The sequence below is a fragment of the Chiroxiphia lanceolata genome, chromosome 10 (assembly GCF_009829145.1).
Source record: "Chiroxiphia lanceolata isolate bChiLan1 chromosome 10, bChiLan1.pri, whole genome shotgun sequence".
Lineage (NCBI taxonomy): Eukaryota > Metazoa > Chordata > Aves > Passeriformes > Pipridae > Chiroxiphia > Chiroxiphia lanceolata.
The window spans coordinates 3924683-3940053 of NC_045646.1; the positions used below are offsets into that span (position 1 = coordinate 3924683).

The 15371-nt window shown below is 41.2% G+C and overlaps 1 protein-coding gene across 1 annotated transcript in view; it reads left to right on the forward strand.

The window, feature by feature from the left end:
* The window catches only part of LOC116791720 (multiple epidermal growth factor-like domains protein 6), a 193129-nt gene extending 180852 nt beyond the window's left edge, over window positions 1-12277 (forward strand). The window contains exons 32-38 of the mRNA XM_032697995.1: window positions 138-263; window positions 707-835; window positions 3069-3200; window positions 3483-3611; window positions 4283-4408; window positions 6730-6858; window positions 7219-12277. Coding sequence (XP_032553886.1) covers window positions 138-263; window positions 707-835; window positions 3069-3200; window positions 3483-3611; window positions 4283-4408; window positions 6730-6858; window positions 7219-7298 — 851 coding nt within the window. The 3' untranslated portion in view covers window positions 7299-12277. The remainder of the gene's footprint in view (window positions 1-137; window positions 264-706; window positions 836-3068; window positions 3201-3482; window positions 3612-4282; window positions 4409-6729; window positions 6859-7218) is intronic.
* The last annotated feature ends 3094 nt before the right edge of the window (window positions 12278-15371 follow it).

The following is a 15371-nucleotide window of genomic DNA, read 5'->3' on the forward strand; positions in this document are numbered from 1 at the left end:
GTTTTGGTTTCATAGGTGTTGCTTTGAAGCACATTAGGTGGAATAAAAATGAAGCCAACTCTACTTATAAGATCCTGCCTATATTAAAGATGAAAACTGGCATCAGGATGTTTAACAAAAGCCTGTGTTTCCTTCAGCTTGCCCTGAAAACCGATATGGGAAGGACTGCGCTCAGTTCTGTGCCTGTGGTAAAGGTCAGTGTGACCCACGGACTGGCAAGTGCTCCTGTCCCCCTGGCCAAATGGGACCTGGCTGTCAGCAAGGTAACAAAGCGGGACCTGAGGTCACCTCGTCAATGGTGACACACTTAAAACACCCAGCAAACAAAAGCCAGCACCAAACATTGTTTGTAGCTGCATTCCCAGTGCCTTTGCTCGATAATGTCGCAGTCGGGTGTACTCAGCTCTGTCTCTCTCTGCTCCATCACCCTTCCTTATCCTACCACATCTCCCTGCTTTGCTCTGCCACCCTCAGTACCAGGGCACTGGGATCTCCACAGGGCTGAGGAGATATGGCAAGACAAAGTGTTTGGATGAAGCTGATAACAGTCATGGAGTGGTGTCTGGTCACGCTTGGGAGACAGCAGTAACTTGGGATACTCTGTGGGGAGCATGTGTTTGTATTTATTCCCTATCACCTTCATCCTTTTTTTTTTTTTTTGAATGCTAATTTATTTTTCTTTACAAACTTTGTTAATTCTCTGTAGTGTGTCCCCAGGGACAGTATGGCCCCAGCTGCCACCTGACATGTACCTGTCAGAACGGTGGCATCTGTGACCACGTGGATGGCAACTGCACCTGCGGGCTGGGCTGGACAGGAAGATCCTGTGAGAAAGGTGATTTTCTGCTTTGATGCCAGTGGACTTGTACATTCAAGAACAGGTTTGAACTGTCCCCAGGCAGCCACAAAAGGGGACAGACAGTTTTTGCTTAAGTAGACTACATCACTGCTGCATTTCCCTTTGTAGCTTCTCTCACACAGAACTACCTCTAGTTAGAGCTTCAAGTCATTTCTCAGAGACAGTAACCTTGTGAGTTCTGCTTGTAACTCTCATAAATTCCTTTGCAAGGGTTCTTATTTTTTCTGCTATCCAACTTTTGTATTCTTTTGTTCATGGGAATGTTGTTTTGTGTCTTCTTTTGTGTGCTGCTCCTCAGTCAGCAGAAGCCTATGTCTCCTTTCTCTCTTGTTGTGTTCTTCTCTTCCATTTGACACTGAACTGCAGTTGAACATCCCATATATTGACTTCACAGATGTTCTGACAGCTTCTGTCCAAAGCAGTTGAGATTGCCCTGCTATCTCTCACCCTTGCTTCTCCGTGACAGCTCTCCCTTACACAAGGCAAAGCACACTTACAGAATAAGCTCAGTTTTCACTCCAGAAATCCTCCTGCCAGCCCAGAGTCTTCCCACATCTGTCTGTCTGTCTGTCTCCCAAAAATAATTCTGCATTTCTACCTTCCCATGTTTCTCTGTAGATGAAATACCTGTATATTTGCAGACTTAGATGTTCAGGAAACCACAAGTTCTGAGTTCACATTCAAGACAAATGGCATTTTTAGAACATAACTGCCATAGTTCAAGCTCCTCGACATGTTCTTAGGAACTTATTTACAGCCTTTCTGCCCCTGACACCTGTAGAATGTCCACCTCAAACTCCATAAGTATCTTTACCACGCACTGCTCTTTACAGGACAGTGTCCCTATATAAAAGTATTATATAGAAATGACACTTCTTAGCAGCATTCTGAGATATAATTGCTTCATTTTGCACTTGAGAAGACCCAGAAGCCCAATTCATGCATGTGTGTGTGCAGAGAAGAAGCAGGAAGAAAAGGAAAGATGCTACATGGAGGTGCTCACAGTGTGAGTACTGTGAGCATTCAGTGCACAGTGAATGATCACCGTGGACAGGCACTAAAAAAATTGCAGTTAACCAATAACTGGCTGACCTGGCATTTTGCAGGTTGAACACCAATTGTGTTCATCTCTGTCTGTTCCTCTAAATCCCTGTAGTCACCCACAGGCTGCATTGAGGTTGCCAAGGCTCAGCAGGGTGATGCAGGTGTCACCATATGGAGTCGTGGCTCATGGGTGTATCTTACAGATTAGACATCTCTGGAGTGGAGCATGGGGGGCAGACTTGCACATGTTGTATAAGGGACTGTGTGTTGTGTCACTAGAAAGAGCTTCACTGTTTATCTTCTGACAGAGAGAGTGAAATTATTGGAAAATCGAGTCTTGATCTCCACAGCAGTGTGGGTTTGAGTGTGTTTTGACTGGAAATCAAAGACAGCTAATCAGGCATCCTTTTAATAGTGATTAGATATGATCTTGAAAAATCTTGTCTGGCATTTGCAGAGTTCTGAATCTGATTACTCGGACGGCCACGCTCGTTTAAGTACGTCTGCCCAGATTCAAATTATCACAGCAGTGGGAAGTTAACTTATTCAGAGATGATGCTGGGGTTAATTATATTGGCACAGTCCCCTTTGCATGGCTTGACTTTCAGTAATTTGAGATGTGTTTGGTACTGTGAAAGCAGATATCTCATTATACATGTAGAGGCTGTTGCTATGTGTGAAAAAGATTCTCCTGGTTTTATTAGAAATTGGAATAGCGTGAACTCCAATGATAACACAGAGGAGGAAAAGCTTCATGTTTTCTTTCACACTTTCTAAGTGCCGAAAAGACAATATTGCTGTAGATAAAGAAAAAAAAAAAAGAAGATAACATTTATACCATTCACTACACGGCCTTACAGCCCATGGTATGGGTTCAACATCAAATATGTGAAGAGACAAATTAAAAAAGGCAGACTATTAAAAATACAAGGAAATTATTGTTCAAACATTTATATAATATAAACGATTTTTCATCAAAATATATAAATGCATAACAGTTGGGCAGAAGCTCTGTGTCTTCGTAACACGTATTCTTGGGTCTGCAAGTTATCCTCTGGGCATCATCTCTCAGCAATACAAGCTATCCCATAGGAGTATTTTTGGAGTGAGGTCAGTGATTGTTTTTTTGTTTGTTTGTCTGTTTTTCTGTCCATGCCTTGCCAAGCAGAATGTCTCCCAGGGAAGTACGGGTCTGACTGCACCTTGGACTGCTCGTGCCAGCACAATGGCACCTGTGACAGGTTCACAGGGTGCTGCCAGTGCCCCCAGGGCTACTACGGGCACTCCTGCGAGCACAGTAAGTGGGACCCCCGGGGTAATTGTGGGGGGAGATGGGGCTTCAGAGTAGTCAAGAAACACCCTGCTGGTTCAGTTACATTTTTTGGGGTGGCTCAGATCACCTGGCTGCCTCCAGATCTTGCATGTCTCTGATGCTGGGTGGCACAAGTTTGAAAGCACGTGGCATTATTAGAGTTAAGGGTAACTTTTGATGGCTCCCGGGGAACGTAGCCAAGAATACAAAGGATTTTAACGGGGTGTATGATTTTCTTCATGGACCTTCCTCATTTTAATTTTTCAGGGTGCCCCCTTGGATTTTATGGGCTGGGCTGTCTTCACCCCTGTGCCTGTAAAAATGGAGCGAGCTGTGATGCAGTGACAGGACAGTGCATTTGTCCTTTGGGGTATCACGGTGTCCACTGTGAGAAAGGTACTGGTACCCCTCTGATGTGAGAGAAAAAAGGAAACAAAAAACCAGAGCCAAAACAGATCTCAAAAAGCCTCATGTAATTACTCAAATATTTGTTTGTTAAGAGCAACTTCTTCCATATTTTCTTTGTGAATATCCTGAAACATTGAAATTGGGACAGATTTCCTGTTATACAGCTGGGTGTTCTTATTCCCTTAGAAATTAACTAATCTGGTTCCGATTAATACAGTGAAAGTCCTGGTCTCCATGATGTCTTGGAGCAATGAGTTCCACATGTCATTTATTAAAAAAAAGTCCCTTTTACTGATTCTAAATTTGCTTCTAAAGCTCCAAATAAGATTATTAAATAGGTGCATGTCAGACCTGTTGAGTGTTATGGAATAGTCTTCTAGAGAGTTCTAATTAAAAATGAAAATAAGTGCCAGTTACATTTCTGGGACAGATTTACAGATACCTTTGATAGGTTAGATTAGACAAACCCGACATAAGGGGAGCTCATACAAATATTATGCCTATTCCACTACATTCAATTCTTCATTAAAGCTGGCATTTACACTGGCTTCTGCAGAGAGTTTATGAGCTTTCCTCTGAGACATCCTGGGAAAACTTGTCTGGCTTTAATGTACACCTTGCCACTCAAATGTGCATGTAAAAAGTTCTCTTGGTATCAGCCTGTGACAGGGGTTGGTTTGGTGAGAGGTGCCAGCGTCAGTGTGACTGCGGAGATGCTCCTTGTGATCCAGAGACTGGGAAGTGCCTTTGCCCGCCTGGGAAGACTGGAGACAAATGTGACATCGGTAAGGATAATGTTTTTGAGGGCTGGACTGTGAATAGTTAAACCACTATGACCTGTTGGTTTAAGAACTGTAGAAGGACTTTTGCCGGTGTTCAAGGTCACATTGTTTGTAGCAAATTGCTCTTATGGGTTATCAGCACCTTTATCAGCAGGGCTGTACCTCATGATTTAATCAATATTTAAATTGATACACTGATAGGAAAATTGTTTATGGGTCAGCTGTAACATGTCATTTGCGTGGAGCTTTGGAAAACACGGATTGGGGAAGAATAGACCAAGAAATGTTGCAAAGGTAGTGGGGAAGACTCCAGAGGATGCAGATAGACACCAAGAGCTCCAATTTCTGTGTGTTTTTTTCACACTGAAATTTGTGGCCCTTTTCAGACCAATGAAAAAGTATGTCCAGCTCAGGATTTGCTTTCCCTGGAAGTAGGGGAGAATCCCTATGGATGAGGGTAGTGGTCCTGCAGCAGCTGTGCCTTGTTCAAGGCCAGGTTGGGTAGGGCTTGGAGCAACCTGGTTTAGTGGAAGGTGTCCCTGCCCATGGCAGGGGGCTGGGACTGGAACCAGATGAGCTTTAAGGTCCTTTCCAACCTAAACCTTTTAGTGATTCTATGATTATGATAGAATGGATTTAGGATAATACAGGAGTAAAAGGAATTGCAGTGGTTTAATTGATTGTAAGAGGTTTGTGATCCAGATGCTGTGGCAAACAAGATAAAAGGAGTGAACATCCATGTGCTACTATGGAGCTTCACACCAGGAACCATAATCCTCCACAGCCCCTAAACACTGGGGGAATATTATTTCTTCTTTTGTCCTAGGATAGGGCAGGAAACAGCTTTGAACAGGCAATTAATAATATAAAATAATTGCTGGAAGCTTAAGCACTAGTGCAACCTGCAAAAATAAAGTGGAAAATTATTTGATTCCATCTGGGCACTGTCCTGTGGTCAGAGAAAGAAGCCACCCAGTCTGCAGTGCTGCTCCAATGAGGAATATCAGCCACCCTTGTGGCCACACAGCACTGGGCATCCACAGGCCTTTCCAAGGAAATTTTAGGCAGAAGTGGAACGCAAGGGGGAAGCTCAGCACCAAAAATGGGAACTGAGTTTTTGCTTCTTGCAAACTCTGTGAGTCACTTTTATTTTTCTCCAATCAGCTAGGGTAGCTGCCATCCATGAAAAGCTGTTATGGGGTAGGTTTTATTTGCATTTTTATTTTCAATTAGGCTCAGTTCATCTGTGATATAACTGTGAGCAGCTGTGACTGTGCAGCAGCCATAAAGATAAAAGGCCTGATTTTAATTTGAACTCTGGTAAAGCACCCATTAAACAGGCAAAATGTTAATTAAAAAAAAAAAAAAAAAGAGAGAGAGAGAATATAACAGACTTTTATGGGCGTTCTTTTTCTGTAGTAAATTAACATTGCAGACTTTCAAACAGATGTCTTAAATACACATTGTTATTAACATGAAAATGTGGTATTACATAAATTAAAATCAGGTCCAGAGGTGTTTGAGGAGACCTTTTCTCATAACATTTCCTAATTGAAAAGGCCAAGCTCGGAGCACACGGGGCAAGTTCTCCCACGTGCTGAGGCTGCATCTGATGGGGGTCTCAGCAGAGCTTTATTTACCCCAGGGTGCTCATGGGAGAAAGCAAATGCCCTGGGTACTCACAGGGTTTCCCAGCGAGGTGAAGGAGAGAGGGCTATTGTTTGCAGAGTGCTTCACACCCTGCCCTGTGACCTGCTGCTCACTTTCCCTTCACACCTGTACCTCTGATGCATAAAAAAATTGCAGTGAGGATTTACCAGGTATAGTGTGAAACATATTTGTATTTGGAAGTGTGGGGTTTTTGTGAGTTTAATTTGCCGGGAGGCAGCAGAATCGTGCAACTGGAGCAAGACATAAGAGTGTATATAAAATGGATTAATTTTCAATTACACATTCTGTGAGTGAAGGCTCTTGGCCGGCACCCACTGACAGCCGAGCCGTGCAGGAAGGAGAAGGGCAGGAGATAGTGCGGATCCAGGATGCTGACAGTAACTTTCCTGAGCAGATCCCAAGATGTTTTCTGTTGGGCTGTCAACCCCTGTTTTTACACCAGTAATGATTTCCATTCTGGGAACTTCTTTGGGACAGCTGGGCTGCAGTTTGGGCAGACCATGTGGCAGACGAAACTTGAAGGCTGCAGTGCTTTCCAAAATGTCATGTGTTAATGTTAACAGATGTAGGTGTCTAAGTAGCTTCCTGATCCCAGAGAACAGGGAGACTGCTAGGAAGTGTTCCGCATCTTCCAAAGACTTCTGTCCTTCCAGAATGCAGGTCAGACCGGTATGGCCCCAACTGCTCCTTGCGGTGCCAATGTGCCAGCAAATCCCAGTGCAATCCATACAACGGGAACTGCGCCTGCCCAGCCACGTGGATGGGGCCAACCTGCAGAGAAGGTAACACAGGCTGGGAGTGTGCAGCCTTTATTAGTAGAAGAAACCATTTGTTGCCCATGGTGGTGGTCAGTGTTTGGAGAAGAGGATCAATTATTTAGATATCTCCTCTTAATGGGGTGTAGTATTGAGTGGAAGTTTCCTCTCAATTCCTCCTTTAGTTTAAGAAACGCATTGGGAACCTCCCACCTGAGATGTGTTTTGCCTGCTCTCTGCCTCTGTGAGGAAGACGATGTAACTTCCCCTACCTTCTTTTCAAGGCTACCGTTTATTGAATTATTTAAGTGTAAATTGTATAATCTATATACTCTTTCGGTATTATGTTATATAGACCTGAAACCGTGTTTCTACTTAATTCTCTAGGTGGCCCTGCAAAGCTTCCTTTTTATGAAGAACAAACTCAAGAAAAAGGGAGTATTTTTCCAAGAGCTCTACAACAGTAACATTTGGACTAATAAATGAACTGTTTTATATGCACAGACGGTATTTGAATTTGGATATGAAAACAGTTATTCAAGTCAGCTTGAATTGTACCGAAGTATTCACACTTCTTATGGAAGACTACAGAGGCCATTTAGTAGTTGGATCCTTTTAAAAAGCTGAATCTGTTTCATGTACTTATTTCTAGCCTCTTGCCCCTCCATTAATCTACTCTGGACATTCTTTCTGATATTAATATAAGTCATCACTTGAAAGCTCGGACATGTTTTTAATCAGACCAGCTCCAAAGAGTATCAGGATAAGCAGTGTGTAACACATCAATGTTCAGTGAGCCACGCCACGTATCAGGGACTTTCTAAACCCTCCTGACAACCAGCACCACGTTTAATGAGTGTTTCACAGATTATGAAGCTGGTACAGATCCACTGCAAAATCACACTGCACAGAAACTAGTGGGATTCACCAAACTGATTCCTCTTTGAATAACATTGTGTGTTCTAGAGAAACATGCAGTCTAATTTAAAACTTGCAGCTGAAGAAGAATCCACCACAGTCCCCAAGAAGTTCTTAATTAATTTAAGAACATCTACTGCTTTTCTAGTGTGGACTGACTGATTGGAAGGTCTCCATCTCTATCTTGCTTATGTCTGAATCCATCTTCCAAAGAGCATGGTGTCATCTGTCAGACTCCCCTGACTTTCTGCGTTCTCACATCCTGTCAGATGAGTTTCAGTGGTTTGTCAAGTCAAACTGGGCAGCAGATCTCCTCAAACAGTACCTGCTAACGCAGAAGAGGTTTTATCTTGGATGGAGAAAACAGACAGTGAACAACGATAGATGTTTAAAGATAATCTCTGTGGGGTTTCTGATTTTACTGCACAATTTTTTTTTAATGAACTCAGCTTAAAACAGTCCTGATACCATTCGACGGCTGCTGTTGGTCACTTCATGGAACAAAGACATTTTGGTGCTATTTTGTCTCTTTAGACAGCTTGTTCTTTGATACAGGACTATGTTGTTATAAAGAACTTATGTTCTATACTTTAATATCCTGAGTTAACTAAACTGAAAGATTTCAGAGTGCCTCTTTATACCTCTTTAGATTAGAAGTTGCAAAGCTATGCAGTAACCACTCAAGTCTGATTCTTTCAAAAGTGCACTTAGGAAAGGGCATCAGGACCATGGGCTCAGTGGACATGGAAATATGGGCAGTCCCAGGTCTTGTGTTCACACTCCATCCACCCACCATAACGAGCTGCAAGAGCAGATTTTTGTCTTAGGAGAGATGAAATTACAGTAATTGATGGTAATTTGTGATTTTTTAAGACCTTTTGTTTTTGTGGTTGCATAAGTGGTGAGTTGGTGAAGTAGGATCCAGTTAGTTGGATGAGTAGGTGAAGTAACAATTTTACCCCACAGTTCTTCTCAGGTTTTAAACACATCTGCAATCATTAACTGTCCAGGACAAAGCAAGGCACTTGCTCACTGGGGAGTTTAATTCAAACTGTGATCTCCTGGAAGCAATACTGGTTTGGAAGGTATTTTTTCAAGCTTTGTGGAAGTCTTATTGTTGTTATTCATCACTTCATAGGTATTGAAAGTAAAGATATTTGTGAATGTGTCAAAATTAATTAACCAACTGTGCTTTCAGCCAAAATATCAGTGTGATTGATGCTGATCCCTTGTCATTTCTACTGTAGAGCTCTGTAAATGTTGATGGAAAGTTCATTCAGTGTAAATGTGACAAAATTCTTGTTCCAAAACTAGTCAGAAGCGTATGACTTTCACTAGGGCTGTGGCATTTTAAATGTTCTTTTGGAGATTTGAAGGCCTGGGTCTGATCCTACAATTATGTGCATTTGGGGCAGTTTCACTGTACTGGAACTGATAAGGTAAATGAGACAATGAGATATAATCTAAGCAACTGCTGGAGAAGAACAGTTCAAGTTGAGCAGTTGACATATTTTGATCTTAACTATGTATTTACTGCAGAGCCAAACTACAATAGTAATGCAAATATCTCATTTGTGTAGGATCATCGAGAGAGTAAAGTTGTAGGAGACCTCTGGAGGCCCAGGGTTCCTTTCAAAGCCTTGTCGCCTTCAGAGTTAAATGGGGTTGCTCAGAGAGTCACCCAGCTGAGTTCTGAATATCTCCAAGGATGGAGATCCCACCACCACTGTCCTAATGAAGATTTCATGCCTTTTTTTTTTTTTTTATTTTTCCTGTTTTCCAAACAGAATTTCCTAAGTTTCAGGTTTGGTCCACTGCTTCTCATCCTTTCAGTGTGGATCACCAAGAAGTGTTTGTCTTCATCTCCTCTACAGCCCCCATGGGGTAGTTGACTAAACAGTAGTACCTTCTCTTCTGAAGGCTGAGCAGACCCTGTTCTCCTCAACCCAACTGCACCAGCCCTTCTTACCTTGGTGACCCTCCACTGGCCCCATTCCAGGACATCCAACATCCAGTTCAGGGACAGATGCCCAGAGACTGGTGTGGTTACTTAGCATAAATAACCACATAAAACCCTGACAGTGCTGTCAAACAGCAAAATATATCAAATGTACTGTTTTTCTCTTTTTTTTTTTTGTTTACTGATACATGATTCGAGCAGCTAATCCAAGGAGACACTTTTTCTCAAGCCATATTATTTACACCTGTGTACACTTGTTTACATTTTCCACAGTACCTTGATAATAGAATTGTAAATATGTAGTATAAGGAAATAAAAGATTTTTGTATTAAGTGTTTTTAAAGAATGTCACAATTTTAGGTACATGATGAAACACATATTTTAGGAGACGGATACAGAGCCTGTGCCAATGAATTTAGAGGACCAAGTAGATCTGCTTGGGAAATATTTCAGCAAACCTTTTTTTAAATCAAAAACTGCCAATTCATACAAAACCATTCATATGCAATAGTCTTTTTTATTCATTCCTCCTTCAAAATACTTCTTAGCTTCTTTATGGTGTTGCCTTGGAGAAAGAAGTTCCCCTCAGTGCCATCAAACAGATCATTCTGATTTGGGGCTCAGTATGACTTTTTGTTCCAAAAGAAAGTACAGTGATTTAAAGGTAAAAATCAGAATTAAAGATTTCAAAAAAACTAAGACATGAATTTTGATTGGGGTAGTTTGGAATGTCTTGTCTTGGTTCTCTATTTCTGAAGTTTTCACTTTTTTCACAAGGCAGAAAAAATGTTTACGGATTTTTGTTTTCTAGAAGAGCCTCAACTTTACAATATTAACTATTAATTAAGGAAGTTTACTTATGATGTCATTATTATGTTTTGATTCTGCTATTTACTACAGATTAACCCATTTACCTAATTCTTTACCTACAAAGTAGACTTTATTAGACAGCATGGACTTTTTAAATGAAAAATCTACTAAATCACCTCATCCACAGATTAATTTTATGGCAAGTGATTGTAGCTACTAGTAAATTAATATAACTCTGCTTATTTGCTTCATCAGGTTTCAGTGAAATAGTGTCAGGGTGATACTGTCCTGACCATAGCACTGGGGCTTGTGGAAAATGAAAGTGAAAACTTCAGTGAAAATGGAGTTTATAGTTAAACTGATGTCCACCTTCCACTTTTTGAAGGCCTTTCTTGGCTCCCAGTTTCCCGAGAGGCTGAAGTTAATTACACTTTCTTGAAGAGAGTGCTCTGTGAATTCCTCTGCAACACACTTGCATGTGCAGATAACTCCTTTCAGAAAGACATTGGAATTATTTCAGCCATGCAGTTTCTGTGCCAAATCCCCCTCTCTTACCTTGTGTATTCCAGATAACTTCAGTTGGAGTGGAAATAAGTTGAGTGTAACTCAGTGGGTCCAGCAGAATCTTGCTCAATGAGAATTCATGAAACCAGAACAACATGTTTCAAGTTAGACTTCACTAACACTATTCTCATAGGAAAACAATCAGAATTTTAAAAATTCCCCGCTTCCCCTGCCAAAAATTATTATTCCACTTTTATCCTTTTTATGTTGAAGAACCATAGCTATTAAAGTTTGCCCAGATTTCTTGCCAACCATATTATTTTGATTGGCTGCAGATTTCTGTTTGTGTAAGTAATAACCAGCATAGTGTCAGGAGTTGCCAACGGGACAAACATGGAAATAATACCTTTATGTCCTTCCCAGAAAAGGCAAAGACACATTTTGGAGCCCTTGTGGCTTCATACTGTAGATCAAACAGTGACTCTCTTAGAATTTAAGTTCTTATCAGAGCAAAGTAAGCTTAAGAATAATCTTTGAGAGAACTGATGGACCAAGAAATCTCCATCGGCACATCCTTGTGTTAATTTTGCTATATTTAGGCTAGAAGCCTTCTCAGTCCCCAGTTCCAAAAGGACTTCTCCTGCAGGTTGACCTGTGGCTGACTGAGCAGCTCCATGCATGAGCTGCAACTGTGCCCAGTAATTCTTTTGCAGGGTAAAAGCTTTAAATTCTGACACTGTGTAAAGCAATTTCCAGCAGTAAACACCAAATCTCAGACTTGTAGAGCATAAATTGTTCATTCTGTTCTTTTTATTGCTTTTAATAAGCACTTGCATAGCAATTTATTATGTCTTTGTGAATTTGTAACCCCTCTTCAAGGAATATGTGGGATGTATCTCACATCTGTGCTGTACTTTCTGTTGTAGACGTATCATGGTGAAAGGATGCTGATTTCTTTTATATAAACATGTCATTAAAACTTGTTCTTGTTTTTTCCTTATTGATAGTCTTGAAGCAGCAGGTTTATGTTGTGGATGAAACTTTATTCTGTTGAACCAATACTCTTGGGCACATGATGTGACTCTTGGTGGTCCTGTGCAGGGCCAGGAGCTGGACTCAGTGATCCTGGTGTGTCCCTTACAGCTCAGCATATTCTGTGATTCTGTAATTCCTTTTCAGAGGAAACAGACTGAAATCACACCTGCTTTTAGTATTTTGTATAGAATAAAAAATGGCCTCTGCACAAATGGGTTTATGTATGATCCCTGACCAGAGCAACCTGGGCAGTGACTGAGACTGATTTAAGTAGAGGTTTCTGGCACTCAGGCACCAGAGCATCAGAAATATTCAAAACACAGCATAAATCTTGCTGGAAGAGGATGGTTATGAAGTGTAACATTTCTGGAAGACTTGGGCATGAAGCACCTTGAAGGCATTTGAAAGCACACACCTGTGGGCTTCCACTAGCCTGCTTGGACACTTCCCAGAGCCTGATACTGCTGAACAAATAGCCTGGTTCACCTTCAGTGTGTTGTCTTCTCACACTGGCAGGAGCTAAAGGAGCACATGTGCCTGTTTAATGCCAAATAATGCGGTAAGTGTGTGCTGGTTAATTGGAAGTAGCATGCTAAATTGAATTCAAAATGTGTAACAAAGGGGGGACAGTATATCAAGCTGTCAGAGCAAAAGTGGACAGCTATGGCTTGGTAGCTTCTGGGAGAGCAGCTCTGCAGGCTTGGAATCCTTTTTAAATTTTTGGGCAAATGTTTTAAATTGAGCTTTGTAATACTGCTGGGTTCTGTCTTACATGATTTACTTCACTTTTCCTACAGTTTTCAACAAGGAATAGAATAATTAAGTTCATTTGGTTTGTCATCTTTTTAACATATGTTCTAAAAATAATCCTATAAACCTTGCAACTTATTCAGTAATTTCTTTATTAGAAGCAGTATTTAAACTATTCAAATAAGTTGTTGATGTTATTGCACTTTCAGATTGCAATTAAGAGCTGATCAAAAAGTAGGCATGGAATATTTAACCATAATATTCTCAACATATGCAGAGTTAGCACTGTCTCTGCAGCACTTAAATGTTCATAAATCATAGATCACTGAATGATTTGGGTTGGAAGGGAACTTAAAGTTTATCTTGTTCCACCCCTTGCCATGAGCAGGGGCACCTTCCACTAAACCAGGTTGTTTAGAGCTCCATCCACCCTGGCCTTGGGCACTGTCAGGGATGGGGCAGCCACAGCTTCTCTGGGCAACCTGTACCAGGGCCTCCCCACCCTCACAGGGAAGAAATTTTTCCCAACCTCTAAGATATATGGCACCAGAGTAAGAGTGACCTTGTGACTGTAACCAGGGAGCAATGCTCCATGGGATGGTCCCTCAGCATCTTCAGAAGCTGTTATAGCAATCTGCAGCCAGCACTTCTTATCTCTTATTTTAGTCAGCACTAGAAGTTCACAGGGTGCTAATAGAATATTCTGTATGCACACAATAAAATCAGCTATCCAGAGCCCATGAATGATTTAAAAATGACTTAAAAGTGCTGTATGATAAGGCATTGCTTTGTTGATTCCTTCAAGCATGGTAGTTAAAAAAAAATACAACTCAGTTGTGTTGTTTTATATATGAATAAAGATGTCAGCAACTAGTCATCTAACTGTCCGTGCCATTTGGCAGAATCTAGCTTCCTTTTCAGTAATAGCCCAATAAATCTTTATCTTTTAGTAAGCTGATGACAGCAAAACATCTTGAGAAGCTGCATGTGGTGTAGATATTATAGTTAATGTATAAATGCTTCATGCCATCATCTACTGGGTGTTTTTTCCCATCCAGATGTAATATCTTGGTTTGAGGCATGTGCTTGCTTCTCCCTCTAGTGATTCCAAGAGCCTAGATAATTAGGCTAATTAATTAGTTTAAGGTCTTTGATTTCTTGGTGTAAGAGATTGAAGAGTTAGGCTTGCTGCTCCTCAGAGGTTGAGTCATAGCTAATAAATTAGTATATTAAGTGATACCTACTGGCATCAGTCATGGTCCATCTGAGCAAAGGCTACACAAAGGTATCAAGGTGATGATCCTGCCCTGAAACCACCACGTTGGTCCCCAACAACTGAGTTTCTGTACTTTGAATCCATGTTTTCTTTCTACCTACAAGTCTTTCTTGGTTCATCCAGAAACATGAAGGAAACCTCTTGTGAAATCTGAGGGTTGTCTCATCTCTGTCTCCTACTTTGGAGGTGGCCATGGAGATTTCCCAGTGTGGGAGCAGCGTTGTTAACTGAGTGTATATTGGTCAGTTAAACAGAGCCACGTTTGGGGTGGAAATGCTCCGTGTTCCTATTGATTCTGTCCTGGTTTTCCAGTTCTCATTAACAAGAAACTGGCCTGTCATTTCTTTGCTATTTTATAAGTCTTGGAGTACCATAAATTACTTACAAAGTGACTTAATGAAAATTCTCTAATTTTCTCATCTGGAGGTTTTTTTTAACCAGAAATGCAGTTTTAAATGATTTATTTATCCTGTAAGACCCACATTAGGATTCCTTGCTGTACGCCACCAGCAAAGAGTAGGATCAGTGCAAGCAGAGACTGTTGGGTAATTCCTGCATTTCCAGTTGCTTTTTTCTCTTTTCTCTGACATTTCTGCTGTGGTGGCTGTTGTGGATCTCGGCCTTGCACTACCAGGCACAGGGGAGGCTGCTCTTAATTATTTCTTTAACCTTAAGTACAAAACAGCAAGCCTAGTAGCATTGCATTAAATATGGTGTGTATTCCCAGGTAAGGAGAGATGGGAATGCTGCAGGAACAGCCTCACAATGACCACTCTGGCCAGGGCATTGATCTGCTCCAGTCTCTCCTGGAACCCTTCACCCTCTCAAAAGTAAGAGGTTTGAACAGACAGCTTGAAGGACTATTAGAACTGCTCACGGTCATATTTAGCCTGTTAAAATATTTTACAAGAACTAGTGAATTTGATCAGAAAATAGTTATTTTTGGCTGCCAACGTGGCAAAACCACTTAAAATACAAACTCAAGAAGGTGTTGAAAGGAGTTGGTTTGCCAGCACAGCTATTGTTGTAGCTAAGTCTCCCCTCTGATCCAACGGGAATCCTCTCCTCAAGTTTTATTACTTAAAAAGTTAAGGTGAATGTCAAGCACCTGGAAAATCTTTACGTCTTTGAAAAGAGCATTGGTGGGGGTTGGTATGCTTTGGTTTTTTGTTGCAAACCTTTTTGCTGTGGAGTGTTAGCTGGAGATTTCCTGCCCTTGGGCAGCTTCGCAGATTAATTTGGTAGTTCAGTGTCGCTGGTTGGATAATGTGAGATGTGTGACTTGGT